General features: G+C 54.9%; 7 protein-coding genes across 7 annotated transcripts; 3 read left to right on the top strand and 4 right to left on the bottom strand.

Moving 5' to 3' along the window:
- Nucleotides 1–83: 83 nt before the first annotated feature.
- B0T15DRAFT_177687 (uncharacterized protein) lies at nt 84–1,746 on the bottom strand. The gene is made up of 2 exons (XM_062862261.1): nt 1,562–1,746; nt 84–1,507 (listed from the first exon to the last, which is right to left on the bottom strand). Exons 1-2 carry the CDS (start codon nt 1,629–1,631, stop codon nt 399–401), a joined length of 1,179 nt encoding a protein of 392 aa, XP_062723197.1. The 5' UTR covers nt 1,632–1,746; the 3' UTR covers nt 84–398.
- A 1,371-nt stretch (nt 1,747–3,117) lies between these two features.
- B0T15DRAFT_393639 (uncharacterized protein) lies at nt 3,118–4,422 on the top strand (the record flags this gene model as incomplete). The annotated part of the gene is made up of 1 exon (XM_062864695.1): nt 3,118–4,422. The coding sequence occupies one exon, from the start codon at nt 3,118–3,120 to the stop codon at nt 4,420–4,422; it is 1,305 nt and encodes a 434-aa protein (XP_062723196.1).
- A 1,412-nt stretch (nt 4,423–5,834) lies between these two features.
- On the top strand, nt 5,835–8,216 carry B0T15DRAFT_530155 (CwfJ C-terminus 2-domain-containing protein-like protein). Its single transcript, XM_062869157.1, has one exon. The coding sequence runs from the start codon at nt 5,929–5,931 to the stop codon at nt 8,119–8,121; it is 2,193 nt and encodes a 730-aa protein (XP_062723195.1). The 5' UTR covers nt 5,835–5,928; the 3' UTR covers nt 8,122–8,216.
- On the bottom strand, nt 8,201–10,158 carry B0T15DRAFT_414568 (P-loop containing nucleoside triphosphate hydrolase protein). The gene is made up of 5 exons (XM_062865444.1): nt 9,877–10,158; nt 9,419–9,825; nt 9,316–9,354; nt 8,685–9,263; nt 8,201–8,628 (listed from the first exon to the last, which is right to left on the bottom strand). Exons 1-5 carry the CDS (start codon nt 10,102–10,104, stop codon nt 8,388–8,390), a joined length of 1,494 nt encoding a protein of 497 aa, XP_062723194.1. The 5' UTR covers nt 10,105–10,158; the 3' UTR covers nt 8,201–8,387.
- Nucleotides 10,159–10,161: 3 nt separating this feature from the next.
- On the top strand, nt 10,162–12,025 carry B0T15DRAFT_414566 (Brix domain-containing protein). The gene is made up of 2 exons (XM_062865443.1): nt 10,162–10,786; nt 10,838–12,025. Exons 1-2 carry the CDS (start codon nt 10,349–10,351, stop codon nt 11,819–11,821), a joined length of 1,422 nt encoding a protein of 473 aa, XP_062723193.1. The 5' UTR covers nt 10,162–10,348; the 3' UTR covers nt 11,822–12,025.
- Nucleotides 12,026–12,599: 574 nt separating this feature from the next.
- Nucleotides 12,600–12,990, bottom strand: B0T15DRAFT_492891 (uncharacterized protein; the record flags this gene model as incomplete). The annotated part of the gene is made up of 2 exons (XM_062866892.1): nt 12,600–12,807; nt 12,884–12,990. 2 exons carry the CDS (start codon nt 12,988–12,990, stop codon nt 12,600–12,602), a joined length of 315 nt encoding a protein of 104 aa, XP_062723192.1.
- A 2,641-nt stretch (nt 12,991–15,631) lies between these two features.
- On the bottom strand, nt 15,632–17,206 carry B0T15DRAFT_492890 (uncharacterized protein; the record flags this gene model as incomplete). Its single annotated transcript, XM_062866891.1, has 6 exons — nt 15,632–16,028; nt 16,101–16,196; nt 16,255–16,705; nt 16,791–16,824; nt 16,903–16,922; nt 17,002–17,206. The coding sequence occupies 6 exons, from the start codon at nt 17,204–17,206 to the stop codon at nt 15,632–15,634; spliced, it is 1,203 nt and encodes a 400-aa protein (XP_062723191.1).
- Nucleotides 17,207–18,284: the final 1,078 nt, after the last annotated feature.

The following is an 18,284-nucleotide window of genomic DNA, read 5'->3' as shown; positions in this document are numbered from 1 at the left end:
AGGAGCCGAAGACGGCATGACGGGTATTGGCTTTTATTCTGATTCTAAGACATTCTGAAAAGTGTGCCATCTCCAAACGCCGATAACCTGATGCTGATGACCTATAATTACCCGTTGAAACCCATTGCGCTTTTTGTCAAATCCGCTTACAGAGCCGCCAATACCCGTGTCACTTTGGGCTCGAACACGCCTTCCTCCCTCTTGCCCTCCCTCTTGTCCTCTTGCCCTCACTCTTACCCTGCCGCCCTTACAGCGTCGGGTCCATTACTTCTCCCCTCTCCCGCCACGCTACTCTTTGAAGGCCTTTGCCCATGCACACGCCGTAAACCTCTAAATTCCGGCCAGCCTATTGCGTCATGTCGGCGATGCGCCTTCTGTACAGCTTCGAGCTGCTGTGTTCATTGGCGCTGGGTATGCAGGTATTTGGCGAAACTCGCCTCTGCACCTGTCGAGTCTTGCTGGTCTCGCATTGCCGCCTCGTATCTTGCCTGAAGCCCCTCGCGATCGTCCTCGTCGAAATCACCTTCGCCCTCATCCTCGTCCGGGCTGAGCGGCTCCACATCGTCATCTTCCTTCAGCGCCTTATCTCCCAAGGCACTCGAGGACGCTGTGCTACCCATCGACATACCCTTCATCATCTTCTCTAGCTCTTTCTCTCTCTGTTTCTTCTTGTCCTCCTCCCTTTGAGCACGCTTCCGATCCAGCTCTGGCTGATATCCCTTCTCAAACTCGTCGGCCTTCTGCTTGATAGCCTCAAGCAACTCATCCATGCCCGTCCCCTGGAGCGCACTAACGCTCACCACGTTGAGGTCGCTGTAGAACTCCTCCAGGGCCAGACTCATGCTGTCGATAAGGCTGCTCATGTATCCGGTACCGGCCCCCGAGCCCTCCACACCCCCAAATGCATTACGATTCTCGTCGGCAGTGAGAGCCTCTCGGAATGCTTCGTAGTCCGTCATCCACTTCTTGGCGAACTCTGCGTCTTGGACATCGGTCTTGTTGAAGACTACGATCATGGGCAGCTTCGTACGGTAGAGAATGCTGCATGCGTAGAGCATATTGCTCATGAACGTCGCCGTCGAGGTTGTACGCGCGGTATCGACAACATACGCGAGGACTGTAGGAAAGGACGAGGCAAACGATTCGAGCATGATACTTCCGGACGCTGACCAGAGAAAGACTTCTATCTGACCTGGTGTGTCCACAAGAATCCGCTTGATCGGTTTGCGCTCCGGCTTCTCCGGATCGGGCACCGCCCGCTTCTCGAGGATGTTGATAACCTGGTCGACCTTTGTCGTGAAGAGATTGAGGGATGTCATGATGCCCCCGTTGGGCCCAAGGCCATACTCCTCCATCACCTTCTTGTAATTCACTGAATCGCGGATGTCGATGTTTGCTTGGTACTGCAAGTTGGTAACGGCAGGGTCAAGATTGACCACATACGGAGGTTCTTGCTTTTGATGTAGGTAGGCGTATAGTTGTTGCATGAGAGTGGTCTTGCCGGATCCTGCAAAATTGTTAGCAGCACAGACGCGACGGTGATTCTCGGCGATGAACGAACCTGCCAGGCCGACACAGACGATGGCGACAGGTCGCTCGGGGCGACTTGTTGAAGTTGTGGTAGACTCCATTCTAAGCCTCCGACTTCAAATTTGGGACGTAGACGTTGAAAGTGGTGTCTAGAAGAGATCGCAACGATGGAGCTTTGCTCGCAGCACAGGTGAAAATGTATCGAGAAGATAGCTTTTTATTAGCGATCAAGTTGTGGAAGATGGGATGCGTGTGAGCTGAACCAGAGGGGGATCGAAGTCCACTAAATAGTGATCAGTCGTGGACGTCTAATCAGCTATGGGTGGTGAGGTCAGCTGGCAGGCGAATGAAAACCACTTGATGTGTAGTGTATGTTGTCATCACTGGCAGTGCACAGTGTGAGGTAAAATCCCGTCCCCGCCTTCACATGTCGAGGTTGCCCGATGGTGTCGCGGGGTCTGATTCAGACTTGCGCATGGATCCTTCAAGCCTACAGTCCAATACACTGTGCTGCTACGTCATGAATTCTCATAATCTACAGTGTGAAGTGAGTTCTAATTACGGTGGAATCCCGTTTTAGCGCTGTGCTTCCCGGCTGTGGTCCACTCCACGCCGAGAAGCTTGGGACAGGGATTGGAATTGGAAACTGTATGCTGCCGTTACCGCTATTTGTACAGGCCCGCTCGATAGTGACGCGGGCTGGGGCTCTGAGCCATGTATAATCCTTGGACTCTCGCACATCCCGTTTAGGACAGAGATTCGTAGCATCATAACAAACCATCATAAGTATGACCGTGTCCTCCAAACTCCTAGCGGGCAAATCGTAATAAGAAGTAAATCTAAATTTAGCCTTATCACTAGTTCTAACTTAACCCAAGCTGCAACTATATATCTTCGCTGTCAAACATTTGGCCATAGTATCGCCCGGTACAGATATCGGGCGACCCCGTACAAATAGCGAGGTCGGCATGCTGCTTTCCCACAATCGTCCAGACACAACAAACCTGTGCCACCGCGCTAGATAGGATGTCGAGGAGCTTCAAGGTTTACCGTCATCTAGCAGTCGAGATTCGTGGCACGGGAACCCAAAATATAGAGCTGGTGGCTTTGATCTCCTAACTCTACGGAGTACACGGGCGAGATACGACGTGATGTGGAAATCCATCGGCTGCCACCTCAGGGCCATGGGTGGTCTCACGTCATCATCATCATGACCCGGGGTTTAGGTAGGCTGCCGATTCTCTCGCTCTTGGCGACGCACCTTCAATGCGGTTGGTGCGCGTTCCGATCGACAACCAAACGGAGGAACATGTCTTGGGGCCTGAACAAGATAGGCGAACAACTGTCGTTTGTTCCCGAGTCTACCCCTCAAAACTGCGCCTCCGATAAAGAGGTCCCTGTCCCCGCGCTCACCTTCTTTGTCCCCGTTACTTAGTCCCCCGTTTCCTCAGACAACCACCGGATTACGACTCAATCGTTAGACATTCTCGAGTTGCATCAATCTAGAAGCCACCACTTGAGTCACTCCAACTATTCTCACCACAATCGAACAGCAGCGCACGCCCGCTCCTGGGCCATCCAGCCGCCATGTTGCGGAAGAAAGACAACTTCACCGTTATCACGCCCATTCCGCCCCATATCCCTCGCCAGTTGGCCATTGACATCCTCCACTCGCACTCCGAGGTCATCACCTTAAACCCGCTCGTTCTCGAGCACCACCCCATTCCGGCGCCGCAAAATGCGGAGACGGACGAGTATTACTCTACTTGGTATGAAATCACGGAGCGGATTCAGTTCCTGCCCGGCATTGGGAAGATGGGTGCTTCGACCATCAAGTTCAATGGCTGTTTCCACGACATGCCATGGGGATTGCAAACCCACATCTATGCGCCGATGAACGTGGACGTGCGCCATACCTATCGCATCGCCGGCAACCAGCCCGGTGTTGAACCGCCAGAGGTCCCGGAGATTGGCCTGAAGGCGCTCGGCGTCCCCTCGGACGGGCTGTATCTGCGCTCGGATATCGAGATCAAGTGCAACGTCACGGTGCTCAGCTTCGTGAGGTCCCAGCTGAAAAAGTCCGGTGGCGAGATGGTGAATCGCATCATCAAGAAGGCCGAACTGCTAGACGCGGGCGTGCTTCAGGCAATGATCGAAGATGGGAAACTCAAGACAGTGAACCCTGCCGATCGAAGCCAGTCGGTCAAATCACCGCTCCCGTCTCCCACGAGTCTGCAATACTCTCCTTCGGTCAGGGGCTCGCCGCCTATGGGGTCTCCCCCGATAGGCTCTCCTCCAACCCCGTATCAAGTCCCTCGCGTGCAGTCTATGTACTCGGGATATTACCGGCCCGGTACTGCTGGATCGCAGGGCAACGGCGGGTACAACCCTCATGCTCCTCGCCTGCAGGGCTTTCAGGCACCCGACGCACCTCAGGAGCTCCCAGCCGCAGAAGCAAATCCGCCGAGCCAAGCTCTCATCGAAATGCCAGGTGACTTCTACCACGCGTCCCCCGACCTACAGCCAGGCAGACAGTCCCCCCAGCAACCCCACCAGTCTTCGCCTCACCAGGGCCACCGAGATTCAGTCATCGATCCGGCTCGGCTTCCCAACACAAGCCCAAACCCGTCGGTTGCTGGGCAGTGGACAACTCCAGGCTCACGCCCGGTCTCAGCCTCCCCAGGCCTCGGGCTGCGAGGCTTTGACAACAAAGTCTTCCCAGCCCCGTTAGCGCCGCATCGCGAAGCCCAAGACGAGGTGAAGTCCGCCCCTAGTAGCCCTCAGCCGCCGAAATATGTTCCGTACAACCCGGCCGATTACGCCACGACGCCACCAGGGCAACCTCGTTATGGACATGGACATTTAGGTCAGGGGTACAGTAATGTGCATTAAGCGACCGATGGACGATTTTGTTTTGACTCAGTCTGAAAGGGTGCAATGGCCATATACCCAGGGATTTCTTTGGATGCTTTTGGAAGATTGTATGCGGGTGTTGGGCGTCTGAAAAGGGCATAATACGACGATGGGTATATAACGTTGTCGATGTTTGCCCATACATTTTTACCTGGCGGCAAATGTATTTCTCTACTCCGTTCTTTGCAATGTGTGTATACCCCAATGAAATCCTGCTTCCCCAAGCCGGTGTCCGCAAACGCAGTGCCGGGGCTTGAGCCCAAGGGAGGCTCGTAGGAGAGGAGAGCCTTTTCACCGCTGCTGCTGACGTATGTCTCGCCATTAAGTTACACAGCAGCTTGGGGTGGCGGCTTCTCTGGCCGCGACGTGCATGTCGTCGCAGATGTAGAGATCCGTTGGACCGAGTCGGTCAGCTTCGGGTTGTAGTCCAGTCCACGGTTCCAAAACAGTACCACAAAGACTTCTGTTCATTTTGGTAACTTACAGATGGTGACAATGAATGGGCATCAACCGAAAGACCTCTTTGTCCGAGACCGCCTACACGTGTTGTTTTAGCTTAACGGCTATGCCGAGTTCCCCGTGGCCCGTTGGTGACTCCGGACCGTGACTTGCATATAGCAAAGTGCGCAAGACACTGCCTCCACAGTCCACAGCAATGGTTCGAAAGAGCAGCGATCCCCACCCATACATAGCTCGGCGCTGAGTAAGGTAATCAATCCTTGTCCGTCCTCAATTAGGACGAAGCTTTCCCACTCGAATAAGATCGGAGAACGCAAATGCCGACGGCTCAGCCACTCCTCAGGATGCATGCGGTCGGTAGGATGTGGCTAGTCTAGGCTGTGGCGGAAACGTCGAGGAAAACGTCAAGTTCAGTCACGCCAGTCCTCCGCGTCAGCCAGGGAGAGCACACTGTACACTACGCATTGCGAGACGGATGTAAATGTGATGTTGGGATGTTGGACTCGGAGCTCTGATCTGACTGGCCAAGAAAAATCCCCTGTGAACGGCACTGTGCTAGTAGGTGTTAAGTTGTACGTCCGTTGACTCCGGACATGTACGGTGTACTATGGTATTGTACAGCTTGTCGGCCTTCGGTTAGAAGTGGCTCACATGCATTGACTGAGGAAGCTAGCTGAGGGAAGGCCGGACTGGTTCCCGCTTGAAGATAGACCTTGCTGCTATCACTCAACTGCGTACCAGTACAAAAAGGTGTTTGATTCGGATGATTGTGAACCGTTGATTGCATCGGCTCTCCAGCTTTACATGTACATACTGTACATACCCGTAGGTACCTGGTAGCTTAGCGGGTCGATCTGCCTTTGAGGCCGAGTGCTACGTCTTGGCCCCCCCTCCCCCCCCCCCCCAAATCGTGCACGTTCCACATTCCTGAAGTTGCAACTTACAGTACAGTACGTCACTCCTCCAATTTCACCACGTCTTGGCGTTTTCCTGAACTGTTCGCAGCTCTTCGTTCGGTCAAAGAACATGGACAGCCTCCAGGAATTTGAAAAAGCGCTGGCCGCTGAAAAGGCGGAGCGACATCGCAACGTGCGGGAAAAGGACGAAAGCGGCGAGCGGAAACACAGACATCGCCAGCACCGCGAGCGATCTTCAGAACGCGAGCGCGACAGCGACAGGCACAGACGTCGAGATGGCGACCGAGAGAGACACAAGCGCAAGGACGATGTTCATAGAGATGAGCGCAGCCATCATCGGTCCCGAAGGGAGGACTTAGATGAGGATAAACACCGTCACAAGCGCTCCCGGCATTCTCGAGACGACGAAGAACGGGATGAGGAATCGAGCCATCGCCATAGGCATCGGCATAGATCGAGGGAGCGGTCAGGCGAGCGGCGCGACAGTATGCTTGAGGGGCGCGCGACGAAGGATACGAAAGACTTAAAGCAGTCCGACCCGAAGGAGGACCTTCCGCTCCCGGACGAAGAGAGAACGCCGGCCGACGACACGCCGCTTGTTCGTGACTCTTGGATGACGGCGCCTTCTGCTTTAGACGTGGACTATATCCATAGGGGAGTAAAGAGGAAGAGCCCTTCGCCCGTGAGGGAGGAGCCGCGTAGGGTATTGCATAAACGGGAATTGAACACGGGGCTGCACGAAGCACAAGAGCGCGTCCAGGCACCGACTAAGCGAGAGGTCACCTATACTTTCGGTGATGAAGGCTCGCAATGGAGAATGACCAAACTCAAGGCGGTTTACACCATTGCGGAGCAGTCTGGACGTCCCGTTGACGAAGTTGCGGAAGAGAGGTATGGCAGTTTGCAGGAGTTTGACGAGGCCAGGGAGGAGAAGATGGAGCTGGACCGGCGGAGAGTTTACGGTGAGGGATACTTTGGCAAGGAGAAGCCAGACGGGTCGCTCTACGCAGAGAGGATGGCCAAGACAAGACCCGAACCCGCGCGTTCTCCATCTCCACAGCCTGAGCAGGGCATCGTGGTTGAGGACGCGATTCAGAAGGCTCCACCGATGGACCAGTCGACACTCAACCGAATGCGTGCAAATCTAATGAGGGCGAAGCTACGCAATGCCCCTGAATCCGCGAAGCTCGAGGCCGAGTACAACGCAGCCATGGCCGCCTTCAGCGCAGGCTCTGTATCCAACAACGCCGTCGTACTCGATGCCTCGCACAACCGGATGCTTGCCGGTCCACGCGGCGAGGTCAAGTCCATCACCACCAAACGCGGCGTCGAGCGCGGCCAAGTAGAAGCCAACGAGGACATGTCCATCGAAGACATGCTCCGCGAAGAGCGGCGGACCCGTGGCCAGCCGGGAGGGGAAGGTCTGCGCCTCGCCGAGCGCATTGCCAAAGACGCCCGCTTTGACAACGACTTGGAATACCTGGACGAGAACGCCGAGAAGCTGGCCAAGCGCGTCCACAAAACCGACTCCTCGCTCAAGAACATGGCGGTGGCCGAGTACAAGAAGCTCAACCGCATCCTCGACACCTGCCCGCTCTGCTACAAGGAGGACCGCGCCCCGCCGCAGAACCTGCCGCTCGCCCCCGTCATCTCACTCGCGACCCGCACTTACCTGACGCTCCCCACGGCGCCGGAGCTGACCGGGGCCGAAGGCGGCGCCGTGATCGTGCCCCTCAGCCACCGGACGAACCTGCTAGAATGCGACGACGACGAGTGGGAGGAGGTGCGCAACTTCATGAAGAGCCTGACGCACCTGTACCACGACCAGGGGCGCGAGGTTCTCTTCTATGAGAACGCGGCCGCACCCCAGCGCAGGCTGCACGCCGCGCTGGTGGCGGTGCCCATCCCCTACGACCTGGGCGACACCGCGCCGGCCTTCTTCCGGGAGGCCATGCTCTCTGCCGACGAGGAGTGGGCGCAGCACAAGAAGGTCATCGACACGGGCAAGAAGGCGAGGGAAGGGCTGGGCAAGCTGGCGTTCAGGCGGAGCCTGGCCAAGGAGATGCCGTATTTCCATGTCTGGTTTAATCTTGATGGGGGCTTGGGCCATGTAGTGGAGGATGCGGACCGCTGGCCGAAGGGGGATCTTTTCGCACGGGAGATCATTGGGGGCATGTTGGATACCGAGCCGGATGTGATCAAGCGTCAGGGACGGTGGACGAGGAACGATGAGCGGGCGGAGGAGTTTAAGAAGAGGTGGCGGAAGTTCGACTGGACGAGGGTGCTCACTGAGGGCGGGTAGTGTAGTATCATAATGATATAATCATCAACAGTGGATGTGTTTGAGCAGCTAAGTTGGAGCAACAAGTCGAAGCGACAATCACGGTCAATTTCTCCTCAGATTTTCTCGCATCCTGCAAGTCAACGCGAGTAAACAATTTTAACGCGCCACACCACTGCCTAACTCCATAGTCAACGACTACCTACGGTACCTAACTCCATAATCCATGATCCAGATGAACGATTCCAGCACTCATTTCCCCAAGTCCACAGAATGATGTGGATTACTTAACCCTCCTCAGCATCCATGTCGTCCCTGCTCGATCCGGGAGGTCCCCTCTTCTTCCCCTTGCCCCGTTTCATCAACGATCCCTTCTTGTCTTCCATCAACTGCTTCATCTCGTTCTTGGCATGCCGTTGTGCCTCCTCGACCCGCGGCTTGAAAACCATGACCTCGTCTTTCTCCAACGCGTACTCGGTGAGCTTGGTGCCCAGCGCTGCTTCTATCCGTAGCCAAATCTCGAGGTCACTTTACCCAGTCAGTAATCGAGGGAGACGAACGAAAACAAGATGGTGGAAACTCACTACTGCGTCACAAAGCTGATAGCATGCCCCGACTTGCCAGCACGAGCGGTACGCCCCACGCGGTGCACGTAGGTTTTAGAGTCCTGTGGCAGGTCGAAGTTGAGGACGCAGTCGACATTCGGTATATCGAGACCGCGAGCGGCGACGTCTGTGGCAACGAGAATCTCGCGAGAGCCGGCACGGAACTTATTCAGGGCGCCGAGACGAGCGGCCTGGGAGAGGCCGCCGTGCAGCGGGATGGCGCTCATGCCGAGTGTGCGGAGCAGGATCGCGATTCTCTGGGTTTCAAGGACGGTGCGCGTGAAGATGATGATGGTTTGGCCGGCGAATTCGTTACAGAGGTAGATCAAGTAGGTGTCCTTGTGCATGTGTGGGATGAAGAGGTAGTTTTGGACGAGGGTAGAGACGGTCTGGTATTTAGAGGAGGAGATGGTGACTTTCAGCGGGTCGCGTAGACTGGCTCGTTGCAAACTCTCGACTTTGCTGGACATAGTGGCCGAGAAGAGGAATGTTCTCCTTTCCCTGGGGAGGAACTTGAGGATCTTTTCGAGAATTGGGCCGAAGTCCATGTCGAGGAGGCTGAACGAACAGTTAGCTTCCGTACAGAGGTAGAAAAGGAGGTTGGGCTTACCGATCAGCTTCATCCATGACCAGGTAGCGGAGGTTACGTCTGTAGGTTGCGTGTCAGCCGAGACTTGATCTCCCGTCAGAGGCTCATCTCAGAAATTCCCTACAAACTGAAGCCCTTCGTCTTTTCCAAGTGGTCCAAAAGCCGCCCGGGCGTCGCAACCACCACGTGGGGCTTCTTTCCAAGCGCAATGGCCTGCTGCACCATGTCCAGACCACCCAAGATCAGAGCGCATCGGAGCGAAATCAGAGAGCCGAGCGCCTCGAAAGCCTGTGCAATCTGTGCTGCCAATTCTCTTGTAGGCGCCAGCACCAGGGCGAACAGGGGCTGCGGTTTGTCGAGGAGGGCTTGGAGGATGGGAAGGGCAAAGGCAGCAGTTTTTCCGCTACCGGTTTCCGCGATACCGATAATGTCACGATCTTGCAGGGCCAGTGGGATTGACTGCTCCTGAATCGGGGTTGGTCTCTTGTAACCGAGGCTCTCGCAAGCCTCACAGAGTGAATCAACGATTCCCTAACGGACGGTTAGTTGCCACACTTATGTAGACGCAAAGGTATCGCATACCAAATCCCTAAAGGACTTCGGCGCAGAATCACCGTTTCCCTGCCTCGAAGCATCGTCTATAGTGGCAGACTCGGCGTCGGAGCCGGATGATGGAGTTGGGTCATTCGGCTTCGTTGCCGTTGCGGGCTGATGCTTTGATTTGGTCTTGGGGGCTGTCTTGGGGGCTGAAACCGGGGCGCCTTTTAGCACCCCATCTTCGTGGGAAACCTTCCTTCGTTTTGTCGACATTGCAGCCTCTGTGAGCGGCTCGATTTGATCCGGACGATGCGAACTGATTTTGATGGTGAACCTCGACGGAATCCCGTCCGCCAAAATTCCAAGCCTATCGTAGCTATCGATGGTGGGGCATGCACGATAAGGAAGAGCTCCACCGAAATTTTTGCGGCGAGTCTCGTCTTGGGGAGCGTCAATTGGAGTCGAAGTTGTATCCGTACTTCGGCAACCGAAACAGCTACTATCACCAGACATCAACATGGCGAAGCGGCGGTCAAAAAGGAGAACCCATGTTGGCGCAAATAACCCAGCCAACCCGGCAGCGGTCAATGGCCACATCAACCCACGAGATCCGAAGAGCATGGTTATCCGAATAGGCGCCGGCGAGGTTGGGACCAGTATCAGTCAGCTGGCCACAGATGTCCGGCGCGTCATGGAGCCGGGAACAGCATCGCGGCTCAAGGAGCGAAAGGCCAACAGGTTACGCGACTATGTCACCATGTGCGGTCCGCTCGGAGTTTCGCACCTCCTCCTGTTCTCGAGATCTGAATCGGGGAATACGAATCTTCGCCTTGCCATTACACCTCGGGGGCCTACCTTCCACTTCAGAGTCGAGAAGTACTCTCTGACCAAGGATGTCAGGAGAGCGCAGAGGCATCCCAAGGGTGGGGGAAAGGAGTACATCACGCCTCCACTGGTAAGACCAGCAAGCATTAGTCTGCGAGGCAGTTATGCTAACACGGCGCAGCTCGTCATGAACAATTTCAGCAATCCGAACGCGGACGCAAACTCCAAGGTTCCCAGACACCTCGAGTCCCTCACCACAACCGCATTCCAATCCCTCTTTCCACCAATCAATCCCCAGACAACGCCTCTGAAGTCGATTCGAAGAGTATTGCTTCTGAACCGCGAACAGTCCGCAGAGGATGATGGCACATTCATCGTTAACTTCCGGCACTACGCCATTGCGACGAAGGCAGTAGGCCTCTCAAGGCCACTACGCCGGCTCAATGCGGCAGAGAAGATGCTGAAGTCCAAGAAGGGCAAGAAAGGAGGTCTCCCAAACCTGGGAAAGCTGAAGGATATCTCAGAATTCATGATTGGTGGCGAGGATGGCGAGGGCTACATGACAGATGGCACGAGCGGCAGTGAACCGGATACCGACGCCGAGGTTGAGGTCCTTGAGACGACTACCAAGAGAGTTCACAGCGGCAAGGCTAGGGGTGCGAACCATGACAGTGATGAGGAGGATGAGGGTCGCAACGATCATGTCGAGCGGCGGGCCGTGAAGCTGGTCGAGCTGGGTCCGCGGATGCGGCTGCGCATGACCAAGGTTGAAGAGGGACTCTGTTCCGGCAAGGTCATGTGGCATGAGTACGTGCATAAGACGAAGGAGGAGATTAGGGAGCTGGAAAAGCGATGGGAGCAGCGCAAGAAGGAGAAAGAGGCTCGTAAGAAACAGCAAAAGGAGAACGTGGAAAAGAAGCGCAAGGCAAAAGCGGACAACAAGAAGTCTTCTGGCGATGCCGAGGGTGAGAATGATGACGATGAAATGGATGTCGATGAGTATGACAGCGACCTGTATGATGAGGACGGGTTCGATAGCGAAGGTCTGGAGGGCGACGCTGAAGAGCAGGTCAATGCCCGGATGGAGGAGGAAGGCGACTGGGAGGACGAAGAAGAAGAGATTGCTGAAGGCAGGGCCTCTAAAAGGAAATCTCTCAAGAGATAGTTCAGTACTTGCTATATACGCATTGTTCGCCTTTTCTCTGTCTTATTTCCATCAGATTGGCTCATTAAAATGGCCTCGTTAAAGTCCTTTCATGTCTTGTTTCCGAGACCCGTGCCATATATGGCGAGAATCAATGGCGACAACCGGCCCTCCTGCACTATTCCATGTGCTGCCCGGCGTTCGAAGCACAGACACGAAGTGACGACGTTTCACGTCTCACGGATCCCCTTTCACTCGGCCCCCATTGCATGCTCGGGCATTGAGTCAGTGTTAGCCGCAGAAAGCGTGGAATGTCTGTTTCTCAACCCCGTTTTCAATGTCAAAGTGCGTGACCGCTTTTCGAAGACAGTCACCTCTGTTGAATCCTTCCAGTCCCAGGGATCAAACTCCGCTCCATGGAGAGCGTTACATTTGATAGCATCCGGCATCCTGGACCGAAAGAAATCCCATACTGACCCAACAGGAGTTTCATACCCATCAGCCTATGGAGTGGTTTTCCAGCAGTCAGCACAGAAGATGGACTGGGTTCACGCGGAATGTTATTTTGAGTTGTGATAGCACTGATGCAGAACACCGAATAGCTATGAGCGAAGGGATGCTTCCGTGAAATTTGGAATGCACGTTCTTTACGGTCCTATCCTGACCACCTATGAATTCCGATGCTGATGTTGACCGAGAAAACCCCAGAACCCTTCCTTACCAAAAACGCCGGGATATCAATGCAATGCCGGGCAAGCCAAAAGAAAAAAAAATCCAAATTCATCTCACGGACAAGGGATCACCGCCGCTGTGCCTCATAGACCCGCATCGCCCTCTCCAGCTCCTCCAAGCTTCCCCGGTCGCCATACGCATCGGCCAGGGCTGCCTCGCGCCGCCGCCTCTCGACTTCGGCTTGCTCAGCGGCCGCCAGCCGCTCATCGACCTGTGCTTGGCGGTAGGATGCGACGGCATAGCCGGCCGTGACGACCGCGGCGAGCGGTGGGATCCTAGAAACACGGCTGGGTTAGCTGGCCATATGACGAGTAAAGAGATTTAAGGGAAGCCCAGGAGTAGGTAGAATACCATTTCAGGCCCTTTCCTCTGCTGCTATGAAGATACGGGAGATACGGTGGGTGGACGCGGGCTGAGGTAGAGATCGGTCTTGTGGATGAAGGGGGTTGGCGGTTCATTTTCGGTGCTGGTAGTGGTTTGAGCCGCAAAACGGCTAGGTCGGTAAGGGCTTAGGGAAGCACGAGATGGGCCGGTAGTCTCGATGTGAGGGCTTATAGCTTGGGCACGGGAGGCTATAGACGTCGTTATTAGGGCGATCCCGGGTCGGCGACTTCGTACGGGAAGCTGACAGCTCAAATAACGGGAGAAGGGGTGGAGTAAGTAGGTGAGTTGCGTTTATGTGATACAGGCACCAGAACAAAAGAGGGGTAAAGTGTGTTGCAGGTTTCTAGGTACATAAACGAGTGTTCCAAGACGGGAAAGCCGTCGTGAGACGTGAACTTCCAGTACCGTTGGGCTCGTTGAGTCAGCCCACAACTTGGGGTGTGCCTCGTTGTTTAAAGCCTGCAGAGTGCAGCATTAGCCGGTCGTTGAACCGTTCGTTCGGCATGTGGTGTGACTAGCGGCCCACAGTGGTGCGTTTGATGTCGTTCAATCGGCTCGATGATGCGCATGTCGGGCCACATGTTGTGGGGGAATTGCCGAGGGTGTTGTAAGACAGTGGGGCCTCGCAAGATGCGGCCATCTCCGTTTTCCCGGAACCGAATTCGGGCCGGGTGGCTTCCTTTGATTTGAATGGCTACATCAACGCGGGACGGGTCGTTCTTTTGGCCCCGGGCCGTCCTCTTTTGCTGATCTGGCAGCTTTCCGACAACTTCTGTGCTCGAAACACTACCTGGTACTAACCGCCCGTGCAGAAGCCGGGGATGGCCACGGACGTGTAGTTCAACATCGATGAAACTCTCCCCACCATACACCTTCAGCAAAACCTGCATTTTCTCAGTATCGAAATCCCGGTACCCTCGGAGGTTTCGTTGCAAAAACCACCAAAAGCCGTCGGTTGCGATCTAGATCCAATCCAAGGAGTGCTGTGTGACTGTGACATGACGAGCCGCCACTTCACGGCAACAGGGTTCACCGTCACGGAGGCGCGATGGGCCATGACAATCTTCCCGCTGAGGAGGCTGGCGACTTCTTCTTGATCATTTTCACGCCCTGATGACGGACAAGGTCTGGGTTGGATTGGCAAAGGCCGTGTCGAAGCGCTTGAGCAGCACCCCTCTGCGAGCCTGCGTCCTCTCCCACACCCGGGTCACGATCTCGCTCTTTCTCAAGATCTCCTACAACATACCCATATGGCGCCTGAACTTTGCTGCAATTTGTCTTTTCCGGCTTCCACCCTGCAAAGAGACCATATCTCCCTGAAGGTTGTTGAAACTGGCACAGTTACGGACAGCTGATAGTCCAAGGCCACCATTATCATAATTCTCGCAGATAACAGTTATAGTACGTTTTCTATGTCGTGGTAAGTTCTACGTGTATCAACCCGAGCGTCCACTCCTAACCATTTTCATAACTCATCGTACTTGGACCTTTGTTGGGGACACAAAATTCACTAGTAATGCTTGTCGTATCGGGTTCAACCTACTGCGGCAACAACTCTTAGGCAGGTGATAGATCTTTGTTCCTCGATCCACCCATACCTTACTCGCCCTCGAGCTGTGCTGTCCTGTGCAGGACAAAAAGGCGGGGAGGGTTTTCTGTGTGGCTTTCAGCGCCTTGATGATAAGTAGCCCCTGTGATTAATGCCAAAGCCACTCAGTCTATACCATAGTCATTCATTGATGATTGTATCAATCATTTTGTGAAAGGACATACATTAGAAACAGGGGTAAACAAGAGGTCCCCAGCTGAGCACCGGAGCAGGCTCCGACTGTCATGGGTCTAGATCGGCATTGGGCTCTACCTACGGATACGGATACATTAAGTCCTGACATTAAGATTGACGCGCCAATCGTTCCATCGTCGGTACCGAAGGATGCTTCCATCTGGTCATGGGACCCCCGGAATCGCTGATTTGCAAGGCTCTCTGAGTGGATCACCATCCACTGGCTGTCAGCGGAGGCATTTCGTTGTGTCGGTATGCGACTCTCCAAAATGCAGAAAGACACAAGCGGCTTGGGGCCCTCAGAGTCCGAGGTTGCGATACGATAGACTCTGGGCGTTGAGCTTCTCTCTCAGTTTCTGAATGGAAATTGAGAGGTTTGCTGGTCCGTTTAAAGGCGTTGTCATATAGGGGTCTGCTATGGACTCATCCTCGGCTTGTCATGGAGTGTTTACTACAGTATTGTACGGATTATCTGTGCCGCTACAAGCACGATCGCCTCGAAGGCGTCCTCTGTTGCCACATTTCGTGATCAAAGTCGTTATTCCCGTTTGAAGTATTCTTTGGCTATGGGAAGAGACAGTATTACATTATTAGAACAGATCTGCGCTGCTCAACCGTAGATGGAGATGCCTTTGGTCGGCACACATAGCTGCCGAGTTGATTGGAACAACAGCACTGTGATGATTCCTCCATATGCCTGTTAGCTAAGCATGCGCGGGGAGAGGAACGGGTCACAAATAGTTCTGTTTTTCTCCAAGTCCGAGACAAATATGAACGCCGTCCACCATTCTATTTACCAACACCATGTGAGAATCCGAGAGTATCCCAAGCCAAAGATGGGACCTGAAAACAGATTTTGCCTCCAGAAAGAATGGTATTAGATTCAGTTGCGAAGATAACGCCCGTACCCAGGACAATTCCGCATGGCCCATTCAGTGCCGAGACTCGTATGAGACGGTTGTCGTCTTGGTTTGCACGATAGCAGGGTTTCCCGGCACGATGGCTGTCTCGGAGCCACTGTCGCCCTGACTGTCGCCGCGATGACCCGCATCAGACCCGTGCTCGTCGGCGCCCTCAACGGCAACAATTGTCTCGAGCGGATACATGATCTCGTCGTCGAAGCGCTCGTACTTGTTACTGCGGTTCCGGCTCGTGTTTCCGCCGGTGCCACCAAAGGTTGGCGGGGCGTTGGGGTTGGACATGCCGCTCTTCGCCACGTATTGCCCGTTGTTGGAGCTGGAGCCCATGAAACGAGGCGCGATGTGGCTGAGAAGAGGTCTGACCGTTGGCAACGTGCCGCAGATGATCGAGAGGTTGGTCTCCGCGAAGCTGTGAGTTGGTATGTGTTAGGGGGTGCAATGCACCGGAAACTGGGTAAGGTAATCTGTGGCTGGCACTTACATCCACAGAAGCACCGGTCCTCCCCCCCACGACTGGTCGATGTCACCCATCTGGTTGATCAGCGCCACAAGTCGCATGATTGACGTGAATGCAGTTCTGATATTGCTTAATGTTAGCCTCACCAAATGGAGTGCTGGGTTTCTGTGGAACTTACACTCCGCCGATGCTGAACGCCGCGACAAGAACTATCTTCTGCTTCCGGGAGATTTGCAGAGTGACAATGATGGGGATAGGGACGGCAAGAACCATGAGGTCGGTGATGGCGCCCAAGATGGCTGTTGCCTGGTACAAGGCCGGACGGTCGATGCAGGTACCGTTGGTGATGGTAAGATCCCAGGCCGACCGCAGCGGACTGCACGGGAAGATGGTAGCAAACAGAATGGCCACCGATGACCCAACAACCACAAAGCCAACAAACCAGACGGTTATTTTATACCACATCTGGGGCGCCAGGCGGCGGTAGAGAAGGAGAAGCGCGAGTTTGGCGCCGCATTGTACCGGGTTGTATAGGATGGGAAGCTGATACAGGACCTCGAGGAATAGGACGAACTTGTCGATAGGCATCTCCCACGAGTGGGTGCCCAAAATGCCTCGCGCGAAACCACCTAATATTAACACGTTATCAGACTCGTCGTTCCAAACGGTATTGAGTACTAAGGGTTATTGACGCCGGGGTCATCCAGCACGTACGGATGATCAACGCCTGTAGCACCACCGAGAATACCTGCATAGCGGAGAGTTGGTCGTTAGAGCTGCATCAGGTGCAGGTGAGCTGAGGTTTCGGGTCGTCATCCAAGCTTACGTATGCAACTCCAAGGCTGACTGTGCACGGGTCAGTTCAAGATGTCCGGACGGCGCAGGAACTAGCGCCGGGCAACATCGATGACAAGAATGAACGTACCGTCTTCCCATTGGAAGGTTCGCTGCACGACGGCCCTGACATAGACACGCTGCAACATGAAAAGCAGGCAGAGAAAGTTGCCAATGGCGCACATCCAATATGCCTCGGTCACGCTGTTGCGCTGGGGATTCTCGAAGTCGACGACGTAGCCCGGGGGTGGCGGCATGACCACCGGCACGCCGTTGACGGTTGGGAGGCTCGCCATGTTTGCCGTCGAATGTGGAAGTCTTGGTCGGCTCGATGCTGAGGTACGTCCTCGTTCTTAGCTGTCCCTCCGGTCCGTCCTTGACTCGTTCCGTCCATGACTCGTTCCAGGGGCGGCGACCGACAGACAGAAGAACTCGTGGGTGCCCCCGATAATAAGGCGTGTGGGAAAGAGGAGGCCCCGGGGCACAACAGCATCCAGCCCTCTCAGCTTCTCAGGATGTAATCCAGGATTCCAGGTAATGAACCATGAATGCAGGCCTTTGCAGCACTGCAAAGCAATGATGCGCATTGGTCTTGGGGATCGGCATTCTCTTTGACTCCTGCGCAACATGTACATCGGTACGTAAATTTGTTCCTTTCTTTTTTTTTTCCCTGTAACCACCATGTCTCCTGTTTGTCGGGTCTCGAGACGCCAATACACGGGACCAGGCCTTCTTCGGACGTCTAGACTACATAGGACCCCTGGCTGAAGGAACGGTCCGGGGGCCACCACACCTTCCCGCTCGGGACGCTGAGGATCAGGATCCCTTTTCTGTCACAATATAGACCAATGAGCTTCCTACCTCGAGTAGGTGTCACCGTTGGCGGCTCCACCGATCCACGAACCGTTGAAAGGGTCTGAGCCGGCGGCAGACCCCATATTAACGTTATCCATGGATGTTCCCTGAGCTCACAAATTTGTGACAGATGCAGCAGTTGCAGATGGCCAGCGTTGCATTTCCTGAAACCAACACAGCAAGCGTTGCATTCTCTGCTATCGCTCAACCCATTTTTTGCCCAACACTTCCCCGGAACATGTTCCGCCTGCCCCGGTCCCTATCGCTCGCCCGCCGATCACATTGGGCAGAGGGGCGCCGTCACCGCTTTCGGGCTAGCCCATTGCAGCGAGCCAGGTGTTTGAGGGGGATTAACATGAGCATGTGGTGAATCTGTTGATGGATCATGGAGGCCCGTCGTGGCCGGGGGCGGGGTACAGCCAGGTCTGTCGTGCACACTGCACAAGCGCGACGTGCCCCCAGATATATACCCCTTCCCGTGCTCGAAGCTGCTTGTGCGACCCGAGCATTCTGAGGTAT

This window comes from Chaetomium strumarium, assembly GCF_033439665.1.
Source record: "Chaetomium strumarium strain CBS 333.67 chromosome Unknown B0T15scaffold_3, whole genome shotgun sequence".
Taxonomy (NCBI): domain Eukaryota; kingdom Fungi; phylum Ascomycota; class Sordariomycetes; order Sordariales; family Chaetomiaceae; genus Chaetomium; species Chaetomium strumarium.
This window is presented reverse-complemented; position numbering and strand designations above follow the sequence as displayed.

What these genes read in the sequence shown, in the direction of transcription:
- B0T15DRAFT_414566 (XM_062865443.1), top strand. Translation starts at nt 10,349, where the DNA reads ATGGCGAAGCGGCGGTCAAAAAGGAGAACCCATGTTGGCGCAAATAAC. An exon ending in AGTACATCACGCCTCCACTG is followed by an intron (nt 10,787 to 10,837) that starts GTAAGACCAGCA and finishes AACACGGCGCAG; the next exon opens with CTCGTCATGAACAATTTCAG.
- B0T15DRAFT_530155 (XM_062869157.1), top strand. Translation starts at nt 5,929, where the DNA reads ATGGACAGCCTCCAGGAATTTGAAAAAGCGCTGGCCGCTGAAAAGGCG.
- B0T15DRAFT_177687 (XM_062862261.1), bottom strand. Translation starts at nt 1,631, where the DNA reads ATGGAGTCTACCACAACTTCAACAAGTCGCCCCGAGCGACCTGTCGCC. An exon ending in CGTCTGTGTCGGCCTGGCAG is followed by an intron (nt 1,508 to 1,561) that starts GTTCGTTCATCG and finishes ACAATTTTGCAG; the next exon opens with GATCCGGCAAGACCACTCTC.
- B0T15DRAFT_414568 (XM_062865444.1), bottom strand. Translation starts at nt 10,104, where the DNA reads ATGTCGACAAAACGAAGGAAGGTTTCCCACGAAGATGGGGTGCTAAAA. An exon ending in CGAAGTCCTTTAGGGATTTG is followed by an intron (nt 9,826 to 9,876) that starts GTATGCGATACC and finishes ACCGTCCGTTAG; the next exon opens with GGAATCGTTGATTCACTCTG. An exon ending in GTCATGGATGAAGCTGATCG is followed by an intron (nt 9,264 to 9,315) that starts GTAAGCCCAACC and finishes CTGTTCGTTCAG; the next exon opens with CCTCCTCGACATGGACTTCG.